A 13,676-nucleotide genomic window follows, 5' to 3' on the forward strand; every position below is an offset into this window, starting at 1 on the left:
TCCTGAGGCCCTCTGAAGAATCTCTTACATGATTTCTATGGTTCCTGGTGGGTCTCAAACTCATCTTCATGTGCCTATATACACACATTTCTCTACCCTTCATAATATCCACGTATTGACACGGTCCTTGGGGATATATCCACCACCCCCCTTCTAAGCTCCTCTGAAATTATGCTTGTGTCCTGCTCTGACCACTCAGCAGTTACTCTACATAAAAACCGAGATGCCATATATGCCACCACCCCCCATGCTCTCGTTGGCATCTTAATTATAGTCTCAACACAATTGTGTTGGAAGCCTGTAAGACATATGCAGTCTTCTCATCAGTATGTTCTCTGTTATGAAAAAAGCAAAAACATAACATAATCTTTTGAACTAGAAACATCCCTATCCGCTCCCACTGCGAAAGACAAAACTAAAAATTCTCACGCTCAAAAGCAAATTATAATAAATTCTATCCACTAAGGCAGCTAATGCCATGCAGTGGCTCTGTCAGAGATATTACGAGAGGGGAGATAAAGCGGACTCTCTTAGCCTGTCACCTTAGACCCAAAAGAACTCATAATTTAATAGTCTCTTTCTTGGGTTGGCAGTGAAAATTAACCTACTCCACAGGCTACTCTATTTGTTTCAAACGTTGCCAGTCAGAGTCCCCTCCAATTCTCTTAAAGATATCCAGTCCTTAAGCCCCTGATTTATTTGGTTTGGAAGACATCAGAGGGTCCGTATGAAAATTCTTTAGACACTAAGAGCAGGGGCCTAGATCTTCCCTACCTTCACAAATATCTGACAGCACACGTCACCCAATCTGTTTTTGTTCATGCAAACCCGAACACTAAGCTGCGGAAGCTGATTTATTCCACGTCATCCCACTATATCCTTTTCTGGCTAGATCCCACAGATCAACCCCCTCTACACCAGCTAACTTCCAGAATTCGCTTTTGCCTCTCTATGTGGAAGTACTGTGTCCATGCTTTTAATCCTATTAACCACCTGAAAAGAATGATCAACCCGGTCTTTTTTTATTAAAAAAACAAAACAAAAAAAAAAAAAAAAAAAAAAAAAAAAACACACACATTCTGGCTGAATACACAACTTTACATTTCTTCCAGATATAGTTCCCTAGGGCTTCTTCCCAGAGTACCCTGGGGTTTGTGATCAACTCTGCCTTTCACTCAAATGTCTTCAAATCTGTCATCTCTATAATTGCCAGATTAAACCCTATCACCACCCCCTGGAGATATTCTGTCTTCGCAGGTCCTCCATCAGAGAGGCCTAAAGAACCTCATGAGATACCCTGAGAGATGGAGTCGCTTCATCTAGAAGAATGGTCCTCTATTCGTGAAGCGGCAGCTGAATCCTCCACATGTACTCAAAGGAAAATTCATATAAGCTGCTCTTTCGATGGTATTTGGTCCTCTCCAGACAAAGTAATTTTCCCTACATCTACAGACTCTTGTTGGCTTCTTCATTCCCTCTAAAAGAACAAAAGGACTGCCTGGCTGTATTTGCAACATACGGTCCAGAATAAGGTTTTTCCCAGGACGACAGGTTCAGGCCTCTTAAGATGTTATTTTAAAGAAAAAGTAGAATATATTCATTCCTCTACAATTCAATGGAAGGTGATGTAATTTACCTTCAGTAAATTTAAGAATCATAGTATCCAGTTTGTCAAACAGAAAATCCCCTTGAAAAAGGGCGTAGTTCAATGATTCTTTGACTGTTGATCTGCCACCCATGGAAGCAGCCAAAGGACTCTCTTGGTCATCAATGTTGAAGCTACACTTCTAACAGAAAGTAAGATTGCATCCAATGATGCCTCACAAATGAAATCAATTGCTGTTTTTATATTCTTCAAAAAGTGTTGTCTATGGAGCTCTGCCTCTTTTCCTGTGCTTTTGTGTAACTTCCCAAGCTTTTTCTGAAAAATATAAAAACCTAACAATCATGGGTGGGAAAGGGCTGCCATGGAGTATTTCGAGGAAATAGATTTAACAGTAAACATAATTCACATTTTTCCCCTCTTTAATCCTTCGTGGCAGCCATTACAATGGGTGCTAAGAATGTCTTTCAAACATATAACCAGTGGAAGAAAAGAATTACAGATGATAATGACTAGCGAAGGTATGGATCCATCCAGTTCCTCTGCAAATATTTGTAGCTGTAGATTGAGTCTTACTATCCCAAGATGTTGCTACTGCCCGTGTCAAATGGGCCCTCAGAATCTACGGCACCTTACGCTCATTTCTCACCTATGCCTGTTCAATTACTTCTTTGTACCATCTGGAAATGGATTGTTTAGAAGGGGACCTTCAGAAACCATGAAGAGTCAGAAATCTTCTGTCAAGGATAAATAATCTCAACTTTCTGCAGCTATTGAAAAGGGTCAGACATCAGAGTGTTGAACACTAAATTGAGGTCCTCTGGAGCCAAAAAGGATCAGATAGAATAAATCTATAGATCCATATGTATATCTGGTTCTTTTAACCCTATAACATGCTTAAAGCCATTCTTTAGATACAAAATATTTAATTATCCAATTAATCAACTTCTTATATTGTTTTGAGGGGGCTGCACAGTTTTCTCTATAAGGAATACAGTCCATACATAAAGCCAGTTTATAATTGGGTACGTCCTTATCACATGCTCCACAAATGTTATTATGAGTCTTACTAATCTTCTTTCCTTCTACAGGTTCTGAAAGAGTACCAAGATGGAAATGTACATAAGAAAAACGAATCCCTAGCTAGTGACTTCTCTAGATGGGTGTCTTTTGCCAGTTCGGGAGCCAAGAACTTTTCTAGGAACTAGAACTTTTAGGATATAAAACAAAAATGCAGAAGGTATTATGACAATTTTCTCTTTCGGTCCTTTTTTTCTCCTATTTGGAAACATAGGAGAGGTCCCTAACAACAGCAATACCGTCAAGTGAATGCTATTATCAACGCTTGATTATTTTTCTATCATGTGAGTGTAATCACAAAGGTAGCCAACTTTCTTTTTCATCTGAAAGTCATGGATTTAATCACTTTTCAATCACTTCATATTCTGTTACGTTCACAGCTTAAAACAGTTTAATATTATATTTTTTTTCTCCCCATTTCCTTATGTATGCCACACAATAATAGCTTCCATCTCACCATTTTCTGGACTTTATATCCTTTTGGGACATTTATGTAGATATAATTTTTGTTTTAGTTTTATTAATTTAAAAAGCAAAAATTAAAAAAAACTAATTGAAACATTTTTGCTAGTTTAACACAATCTGAAATGGCCATATCCTGCTTGTTCTTTTAGAAATTGCATCAAAATTCACTGTTTTTAGTCTATTGTTTTATCAGGTGGGGCGGCACCTATTTGTTGAGATGGCCTGCATCCTTGGTTTGTGCTTTAGAAGTTTTCTTGTTTTTAGATAACTTTTTTGCCATTTCCATTAAAGAAAAAACAAAAAATACTTTTTTATCCATTTTAGGTAGAAATCCTTTTTTTTTTTTTTTTTTTTAAGTGATAGAAGGTATAAGCAAGCTAATAGCATTTTCTGTAAACCCCAAGTCTTCTGGTAAAAAACAAAGTATAATTTGTGTGGGTACCATTCAAACAAATTACTGATATTGATGTTGGAATAGGACCAATCCAAAAAGTGTCAAAATAGGCTAATCAGTGAAGAAGTTAATCAGAAAATAATACTATTAGTACCAGTGGAATACAAAAGATCCAGCAAGCAGCTGCTCAAATATTATTGTTAGTAAATACAATACAAGCAGTTACAAATCATTAAGTGGCATTATTTTCTGGCAGTGTCCTTGCATTAATACATTCAAGTGTGCAGAAAAATATAGTCATCTAGTAAAATCACATTTTCTGTCAGAAATTAATACAATTAAATAAATCACATGGGATGCCAAGTCATCACTACAGTATATTTCAAACCAGCCTTGTTTATAAACAGAAAATACCAGTACTAAAATGAGAAACAAAATGATTATCTATGGAGTACAGCATAGGTCTTCATGAGGCTACTCCAAGGGTGTTTCATGGCAATTACACTGAGATTTGGTGAGGAATTCTTCACATCACACTGTAGAGAGATAGTTTCATTATAAAGCAACTGTGAGCAGAGCTGCTGGATAATCTCAGCTCGTGACCCTGACAGCTACTCCACTCCACCCCGACTTGGCAAATAAGAGGGAGCGCCAGCGCCCAACCCTGATATAAAGAGTATTATAATACAAGACACAGTCCTGCAGCTCTTACAGGAGTAATGGACTCGGGCCCCTGTGACTTGTTAGGTTGTATTTTGTGCGCACAGATCGGAAGGGGCCAAAACACAAATCTGACACCAAGTCATTTGATTTAATTATTAATATCCAGAAATAGAAGCTGGACTATATCAGAGGGAAAGTAAACAAGACCCAGACACGGAACAAAGTTTTCCAACATGGGGCATGATAGAAGGTAACAAATCAGGTCTTCTGTGGCACGTTACGCTATAATAATGAGCAACTACGTCATAATCTCCCCGAGCAGTGAGTGCAACAGAAGACTGCACAATGCAGGATAACTATGCCGGGGTGTATGTAGCAGAGGTGACCAGTTTTAGTGCACGTGCAGTTGGTGTGACGATTTGACAGCACCTATGTCGTTTCCATAGACCCGTGCACCACGGTGACACGTGTACTAGATACCGAATCACCAGTGCCATGTCGGTGACAGGTAATGAGTGACGTCTGCCCCCGCAATTACACAGGCCTAGCTCCCCATTTACTCACCCACTCCAGCAACTTGATGAAACCCAGGGGCTCCTTAAGCGGAGAGAAGTTCAGCTGCAGGCCGGACATTTTCTGCAATGACAGAGAACAGGGTAATAAAGGGGGCGGGCTGCAGGGATGGCGATCACACCGGGACAGGGACGGATTTGACGGCCTCCTTCAGTACCTGAGTCAGCCGGTTCATTTCCTACGTCTGTTAAGCACCGCCCTAGGGAGGGAAGAGGCCGCACTGCTTACTGCACCCGCCCAAAGAGGCAGGGGATTGCGCAATGATCCCCCTAGCGGTAGGACGCAGCTCCTGCTGCTGACAGTAATCACTTGAGACCCCAATATACCGCGCTACCGTACGAAACTATCTTATGTAAGTCCGTTTATTCCTGTTCGTTTTTATTGTTAGATCTGCAGTGGTTTATACAACGTATACTGATATTAGCAGCGGCTCAGGTGCTCTCAGTCCCCGCTCTGTTAGGCCGCATTCCAGACCGCCTCTTACTTATCTAACGTCCACTTCTCAGGCGCACACATCCCGCGGGCATGAGAGGCGTGGCTATGGCACAATGGCGGGCGGGGCTCTTCGTCTCAGTGCCCAGACCCCCTGTCACATGATAGGTAACGGTAACAACTGGCTCTTTCTTGTCAGCCAGCTACAACTCCTGACATAGAATCAGGCGACTATCCTCGTCGTCACGAAACCTCTCTGAACTAATAATTTGTTGTGACAATTGTTTGTGAATGTTGTAGCTAAATAAGAAATGATGAATAATTAATTTTATATACTTGGTGACAATAATAAATGTATCGTGCAGACGCCTGCGTTTGTGTCCTCAGGCCAGCCACTAGTGCCATTATTATTCTTAATATCTTTTATATAGCACAAATCTTTTTATATATCACACAAGACTTTAATCATTTACATCAGTGGGACGTACTAAAAGGAATGACAATAGACTTCTGTGATAGCAAATTGAAATGTTATATATATTTAAAACAATCTTAAACTTCTTAAATATATCTTCTACACACGTATTGCTAAGGTACTTGGTCATGGTTTACATGTGGAATGACATGGAATGTCAGACAATTACTATGGAATACTTGCAAAAGATTTATACCACCGCACCCGGTAATCACAGTTCCAGTCTAATACTTTATTATTTATATATTTATTATGTGACTGGAATGGTGCACCTTTAACATGTAGATTAGTTCAAATTTGAAGACAAAGGGTAAGAAGAAACATGTCTAGTAAAGACACTCAGTGATGATCATGATTTTTTTAAAATATCATGATCATCACTGAGTGCCTTTACTAGACATGTTTCTTCTTACCCTTTGTCTTCAAATTACTATGGAATGACAGGTGGTTTATACGCCATTTCAATGCAGAAATATAAGTAAAAACTTGTATGGGGGAGCGCATATGCAAAGGGATTAGTGTGTGGTATTAGGGGATGTGGGAGAAACAGGGGTGTTTACCATGACAGAAGAGCAATTGTTTTGACATTTTTGCATTGGCATGGCGTATAAAACAGCTGTCATTCGACATGTTAAAACATGACCAAGTACCTTAGCAATACGTGTGTGGAAGATATATTTAAGAGGTATAAGATTTTTTAAAATATACATAAAATTTCAATTTGCTATCATAGAAGTCTATTGGCATTCATTTTAGCAGACTGAAGCTGTCATTCCTTTTAGTACGTCCCACATCAGTCCCTGCCCTAGTATAGTTTACATTTTAAATTCACTATACCGCAAACACACAATACTGGCCACTGTGTTATGTCTTATGACACTGAAAGGTCCATTGAGTTAATGGTTTGGCAATATAAATCCCTGTTTTACAATTCATCAAAGGCTGCCAAACAGGAGCAGGAGGGAGATCCTTGGATACTTCAATTTCCATTCTGACCTTGGATTTGCCTTAGAAAAATTGAGAAATCTGGGATTTAATGGATGTCTGGCAAGTCTATAATACATCAGTCAGCAAAACATTTGAATTGCATTTATTTCCCTGTGTATTTGCCTTGCTAACATAGGCTCACATTTAACTTTTGAATTTAGGAACTGCCTCTGTAAAATCAGTCTTCCTACTTTGGCAAGGTTGCAGTTCATCTAGAAATGTATGTAATGAAAACATCACAAGTCCTCCCTATCACTTTTTAGATATCTCCCTCCATTATTTACACCATTCTGGTATTCTCTTAAAATCATACTTGCCTACTTTTGCAGGCAGCTTTCCGGGAGGGCGGCGTGGCCACGCGTGGTGCACCGTTAGGCTTCGCCCCTGTCAATCTCAGGTAATTTTAGCCAATCGCAGCAGGGGGTGGGGCCATGATGACATGGTTTAGCCCCGCCTCCGCCATCTTCAACAACGCTGAAATCTGGATCCGGGATTTTTGCCTGCTCTCTCGGGAGTCCGGGAGAACTCCTAAAAATTCGGGAGTCTCCCGGAGTAGGCAACTATGCTTAAAATAATGCTCATTCTAGCCTCATTTATGTTTTAATTTAATCATGCGTATGAGGGGGCAGTGGGACCGTCATTATTACATGTGTTTGGTTGTTTTTATTATATTGGTATTTGTGTGCATATTTGAACATACCTACTTAAAATGCGATGAAGTGGTTAAAAAAGGCTTTCCATTGAAAATCTAAAACTACTTAAGAATATTAATCTTCCCATGAAAATGTGCTCATTGCTTAAATATAGAGGCTGATGTCACAAAATGTTGCTGTTGGTGCACATTTTTTTGCATGTTCACAAATTACTGATTTTGCCCTTGTATTTATGCTCTAATAACTAACTGCCTTTCTTCTTTATCCATTCCTTTCTCATGCAATAAACAACAAAAATACGCCTGCATACTCTTGTTACATTTTGGCTAGGGTAAAGTGACATGATTTTTCAAATTAAATCTAGGCAGACATTAGTGCACTGCACAAATGTTTCATATGCAATCAAATGGCATCGTATTGATATGCATAGAATATGTGTGAATGCAACATAAAAATGCTAAAGACAATTTTAAAATTTGATCCTCTCTATATTTTGTCTAGCAGAATCTGGTGGCAAATATACAAATCAAACCCCAATCTAGCAAAATAAAATGGGAACATAATGAAGTCAATGGTAATTGATATTTGTCTTCCTTTAAATACTGCTCATTTAAGATGCATTTATGGATTAAGATTAAGGGATTTTTAGTCTTTATTACATGGTGTAATTTTTGTGTATTGAAGCCTTGTTTTTCATTGGGCAAAGTGCACTCTGCTACAAAGTGCAATTGGATATGCATCCCATTAAAACTGAAAAACGAGACTGGATCTCTGCAAAGTTAGAGCTGGTTCAAAAGTCAAGACATCTTGCAGAGTGCAAATAGCTTTACACTTTTCAGCAAGAAACACCCCTAAATTGCCACCTCTCAATGATCTCGCTCTGCAAGTTGAAATGTAATTTTTGCACTGCTTTGCAAAACTAGGCACACCACTACACCCACTCTGTACTTTGCATTCCATCCAAGTCATCCCATCTACTCCTCCACATATGCTGCCATTTTGCTCCATAAAAATGTTGCCCTTTGGTGAAAAGCTCTGCGTTCTTTTGAGAGTTTATATTCACATAGGTATTGGACGTATCCTGCAGTGTTCTGTGTAGCAGAGCAGAGAATACCTATCCGCATATTCATTAGAGCACTTATCTTCTGTTCTGTTCCTTGTTAAATTCGGGCTTGCACAGATCTGAACTACGTGCGTTCTAAAAAAAAACACACATTGCGCTCAGTATATGTGCCTTGATGGATTAGGCCCATGGGGTCTAATTTTGGTGGCTCCCATAAAATATGGGAGATGATAGCTATAGTGATTAGGAACGTGGTTTTGTGTGGGAGAGAATGATGCCCTTGTTAATATGCTGAAATGAGCATCATTTCTGTCAATTTGTTACTAATGTTGAGATAAACATTAATAACTGTGTCATATACTTTAAATATGTAGAATTAGCTGTACCATGAGCAGTGCTCCCATTATTTTGAAATAAAAAATCTAGACACCCATGTGACCTGAAGTTTGCTCATTAAATTTACCATTTACCTAATTTAATGTCCTGAGTATTGTAAAAGAGTTATAGGAAGTTATTCCCACTAGTGTTAATTTGAGTTTTAATTATGGGAAAATCAATATTGTGAGATAAAAAATTTGGGTGGAAAAAGGGGGATTGAACTTGGACAACTGGGAGGCGTAACTTTTGGGCACATATAACCTTTGAGTCAGGCAATTTGAAAACAAATTGGCTCCCAGGGCAATATTTGAAATAGCACCCCCTATGCGCATTTTTGAAAAGGGCCGATGGAAAATATTGGGTGTAGCAATAACACAGTGGGGATCTGCCACATGTAAGGAAAGGCTTAAGTCTTTATGGAATCTGATAGCTCAAACTTTTCCTAATATAATTGGGTGGGGCATGACAGCCCAGTTTGAAATTGGTCTATCATGAGGAAAGAGTGTTCCCATGAAATCTCTGCCATGCCTTGTGCTGCTAACTAGGCCTGGGCTCCCAGACTCATATTTATTGGTTTGTTTGTTATGTTCTTATTTATTTTGCACCTGTTTGCTGTATCGTGCTTGGTGTAGCTGACTGTTCTGCACCTTTTGCTGTGTGTGATTTGCCTGCACAGCTGACAATAAAAGGCACAAGATTGGAACTTGCCTGTCTCCACCTTCCAGAGTCATCAGTGCCTCCTAAATTATGAAAATAGTGGCAAAGTGAATAAGCATTCACAACATGAACTGCCATCATGTTGCACTGATTTGTGAACAATTACTACTGTATATAGTCTTCTCCTGGTCAGCACTACAATTAAAATAATGGCAAGCATAAAAGAAAAAAATAATAAAGATCCCCAATTGCCCAGCATATATTGCAGCGCCATAGAACTGCTTATTATACAGGCCCTCAATTGTCCAGGACATATTGCAGCCTTATTGAACAACATGTTATACAGCCCCCTCTATCTGGCATGTAGCCCTCATGCCAAAATGTTCCCCTAGTCAGATTCTCTATTGTTTCCAAAGTGACTCTCATGTCTCCCATACCAGGCTGTTTTCTTGTGTAAGATAACATTTATATATATTTTTTTCTCCTGTGTTCGGTATTCCTACATGTTCAAGCTTCCCAGTTTGCCTTGACCCCTCCCTGTGTTCTGAAAGCCTCAATGTCTATCTTTCACCCTCCGTTTGCTTGTAAGGACTGTACAAGCTGCTTTCAATATAGAGGTCTTTTGCTGTGATTTTTACCAAGAGCGCTGTGTGATGATGTCCCACTTCAATGAGAGAACAGACTATGAAAGTCTCCTATAGTTCAAGCGGATGTCTCACTGAACTGCATGTTTTAAATCCCCCCCCCCCCCCAGCCACCCTTTCTTCCCCCCAAATGTCCAGCATATCTGAATGTGAAGATCTACATAATACCAGTATGCAAACAAAAACCAAATGGTTCCACAGTCTGAAAGTACTACCACCTTTGGATCTAAAGTGCAGTAAAGGAAACCATGCAGCAATGTCGCCGAAGAGGGATAAGAGAGGGTGGTTGCTAGGAGCCCGATTCAAGTGGCATGAAGAAAGGGAGGCAGACAATGAAGTCTGTCCTATTTTCTTACATCTCAACAGTGCAGGTAGCTACTCAGGGAAAGGAGAGGTAGGACAAGGTAAGGGTAGTTAAAGGAGAGGGGGAAGGAAGTTCAACATAGTTTTTCAGTCTCCCACCAACCCATCCCCTATAAAAATAAAAAATGTAGAATTGTATAAATAAAATATATATTAAACACTTTATATGTGTAATCTTTGTAAATGGTTGATGTGACTGGATCACTTATAAATAACTTGTGGTATAAATTGATTTAAAGGAAATAGCGCAGGGTGCTTATTTATATAATTGCCAATGCACTTATTTTTGATATATATATATATATATATATTCATTGTAGAATGGCTGCAAGCCAGTGATGGCTGCATAGTTAGTGTGTACAGTTCTAAGTGTATAGTTAGAAGTCTAAATTTTTTTTTTATTATTTCTGTTGATAACATGACCATAAATCCCACCCCACAAGCTCGCTGCCTAGGTGGAATCCTTGACTCACAACTATCGTTTATTCCCCACATCAACTCTATATCTAAATCATGTTACATACATCTAAAGAACATTTCCAGAAAACGCACATATCTCACACAAGACACCGCAAAAACCTTAATTCATGCACTCATCATCTCCCGCATCGACTATTGCAATTACCTCCTTACTGGTCTTCCCAAAGTCAGAATTGAAGCCCTACAATCTATTTTGCATGCAGCAGCTAGATTGATTTTCCTTGCAAACCATTCTTTCTCTGCTAAGCCACTCTGTCAGTCTCTACATTGGTTGCCTGTATTTCAACGAATCCAATATAAAATTCTTCTACTAACATACAAGGCCGTCAACAAAATTGCACCGACATACATTTCCTCACTTGTCTCAAAAAATCTCCCTACTCGAAATCTCCGTTCTGCACAAGATCTGCGTCTCTCTTCCACTCTCATCACATCCTCCCATTCTCGGTTACAGGATTTTTTTCGGGCTGCACTCAATTTGTGGAATTCCCTCCCTGGCACAATAAGACTTTCCTCTAGTCTTCAAACCTTCAAGCATTCTCTGAAAACCCACCTCTTCAGACAAGCTTATAATATAACCTTGTGTTCCAATGTGTCTGTTTGGTTACCTAATGCAGTTAAATCCGTTTTAATGTCTTGGATGATTGCCGTCATCTCTGTTTGTATGGTGGTCTGATTTAGTTTCATCAATTCAAGGGTGGAGCAAATTACCCCAGTGGGCAGAGATTCTTCCTAGTCTGATTCTGGGGAAGGAGAAGCTCCAAATGTAGAAGCATCAACATGAGTTTTTTCTTTGCGTGAAAACATTGCAGGTTAAACAAAATTATTTGTCTGTGAGACATGTTGAGAAATAGGAGTAGTCCAGAGAAGAAGGGTATAATATACGTCAAGGAAAATCAGTAGCAACAGTCTAATGCGTTTCCCCCCAGGTTCAAACACGGCACCTTGCTATTGTAGAGATGTGCCCATCGCCGGTTCCGGTGCCCGGGAAGAGGGTGAAGATGCCCACTGTTGCCGCTGCGCCCCTGGAGGGGCTGAAAATGTTCCCGGTTACTGTGCCCATCAAGCAGGTGAAGGAAGAAGAGAAGTACTCACCGTTCCAGCGATCCAGCGGCGGTGAGTATGGCTTCTTTCTTCCAGGTCCTGTTGGCGGAGGAAGGATGAACCAATCAGGGCTCATCTTTCCCTGCTGACCAATCAGCGGCCGGATACGCGAGGCAATCGCGGCTCGCGCCCGGGCGTTTGAAAGATTGGCACCGCGGCGAGCCAATCAGCGCTTGCGGCGGCGCCTAGTGATGCTGCCGCACCGGCGAGTATATAAACCTTGTCAGAAGTGCGGCGGCGGAGACAGAGAAGGACGTTGTGGGATGTCCGGAGCGGCGGAAGAAGACTACAATCAAGCAGACGCCGAAAGTGGCAGGGAGCCCTTGTAAGGGCTAGGAGTGACCAGGCCAATGATAATCACCGCCGTCAGCGGGGAGCCCTTGTCAGGGCTAAGAGCGCCCCCACTCTTGGAGCAGCTGAGAAGTCCGCGCCGAACAGGAGAAGAGGCGCCGCCGGCTGGAGGGTCTGGAAGACCCGGAAAAGAAGGAGGAAGACGGCGTGGCAAGTTGAGTATCCTGCGCAGAGCAGGTAAGTACACTCAGTGTTAAGTCGGGCAGTAGGCCCGTGGCCACGGTCGGGCATAAGGCCCGTGGGCATCCCTTAGGGGCACAAGGCCCAGGGAACAGGGCAATAGGCCCTACATGGCAGGTAGTGGGCCAGTAGGCCATAAGGTTTTGATAGGGCACAATGCCCTTAGTTAGCTAGGCAGGGGCAATAAGCCCAAGGAGTATAAGGGCACAAGGCCTTTATAGTTAGGTAGTGGCCCAGCGGCCATAGTTAGGAGAGGCCACAGGGCCTAGTCAAGGGCTCAAAGCCCATAGTTAGGCAGTGGCTAGTGTCCCCATAGTCAGAGCATAAGGCTCTGTAGGTAACTGGGCAGAGAGGCCCATGGTGTGTAGGGCAGAAGGCCCTGGTGTATCAGAGGCGTGAGAGCCCTGAGTAGTGTAGGGCGTGGTCCCGTGAGGTGAGTACACTGAGAGTAGAAGGTACAGTAGAGCAGAAGGCTCCTGTTGGTGCTGTAGCAACCGGCTGGTTGGCTAGCAGCTGTGTACTCTGGTGATTAGCGTGCAAAATACTGTATTTATTCTGTCCGTGCGGCGAGTATTACTTGTATACCGTATTTTTGGTGTACTACATAATTGTTTCCAGGTGCAAGATGTCAGGCCCCCATTCCTGTGTTGTCCTGTACTAACCTGCACTGTGGGGATAAGTGTAGTTACCAGCTTACACATAGTCAGGGAAGAATATATGTAGTTTTCCTGTCCCGTAGGTCCCTGGGGTTACGCTGGTTTCCAGAGGGGGTGACTGAGTGAGTCAGTGGCAGTGCAGCACAGCTTGATTCAGTTCCAGGGGCGGCCCGTGGTTCTGGTTAAGGGTCCCAAGTCCGAGTTCCGTGCAGGCTCTCTGGCGGTTCCGGGTGGACGGACACGTGTTCGATACCTGGACAGAGGCAGTCGGGCGGTTGAGTTACGATCGGCCGTTCTGTGCGGCAGTTGACGCCCAGGTTAGTGTGCTCTTCCAGTGAGCCTCAGTCGGGCCTTGTGCAGCCGGTCCTTAGGATCCGTGGGTGACCCCATAGCAAGAAGACAGTCTTCTTGGTTACGACCTGGGTGAGGGGGTTAGGAACCGCCCTCCGGAGTAGTCTGTGAACACGGCTGGTGT

The 13,676-nt window shown here is 41.7% G+C and overlaps 1 protein-coding gene across 1 annotated transcript in view; it reads right to left on the reverse strand.

The window, feature by feature from the left end:
* Window positions 1-5,280, reverse strand: part of SYPL1 (synaptophysin like 1) — a 28,561-nt gene extending 23,281 nt beyond the window's left edge. Inside the window, exons 1-2 of the mRNA XM_075208799.1 lie at window positions 4,936-5,280; window positions 4,770-4,841 (exon numbers count right to left, since the gene is read on the reverse strand). Coding sequence (XP_075064900.1) covers window positions 4,770-4,841; window positions 4,936-4,953 — 90 coding nt within the window. The 5' untranslated portion in view covers window positions 4,954-5,280. The remainder of the gene's footprint in view (window positions 1-4,769; window positions 4,842-4,935) is intronic.
* Window positions 5,281-13,676: the final 8,396 nt, after the last annotated feature.

This window comes from Mixophyes fleayi, chromosome 4 (genome assembly GCF_038048845.1).
Source record: "Mixophyes fleayi isolate aMixFle1 chromosome 4, aMixFle1.hap1, whole genome shotgun sequence".
In the NCBI taxonomy this organism is placed as follows: Eukaryota; Metazoa; Chordata; class Amphibia; order Anura; family Limnodynastidae; genus Mixophyes; species Mixophyes fleayi.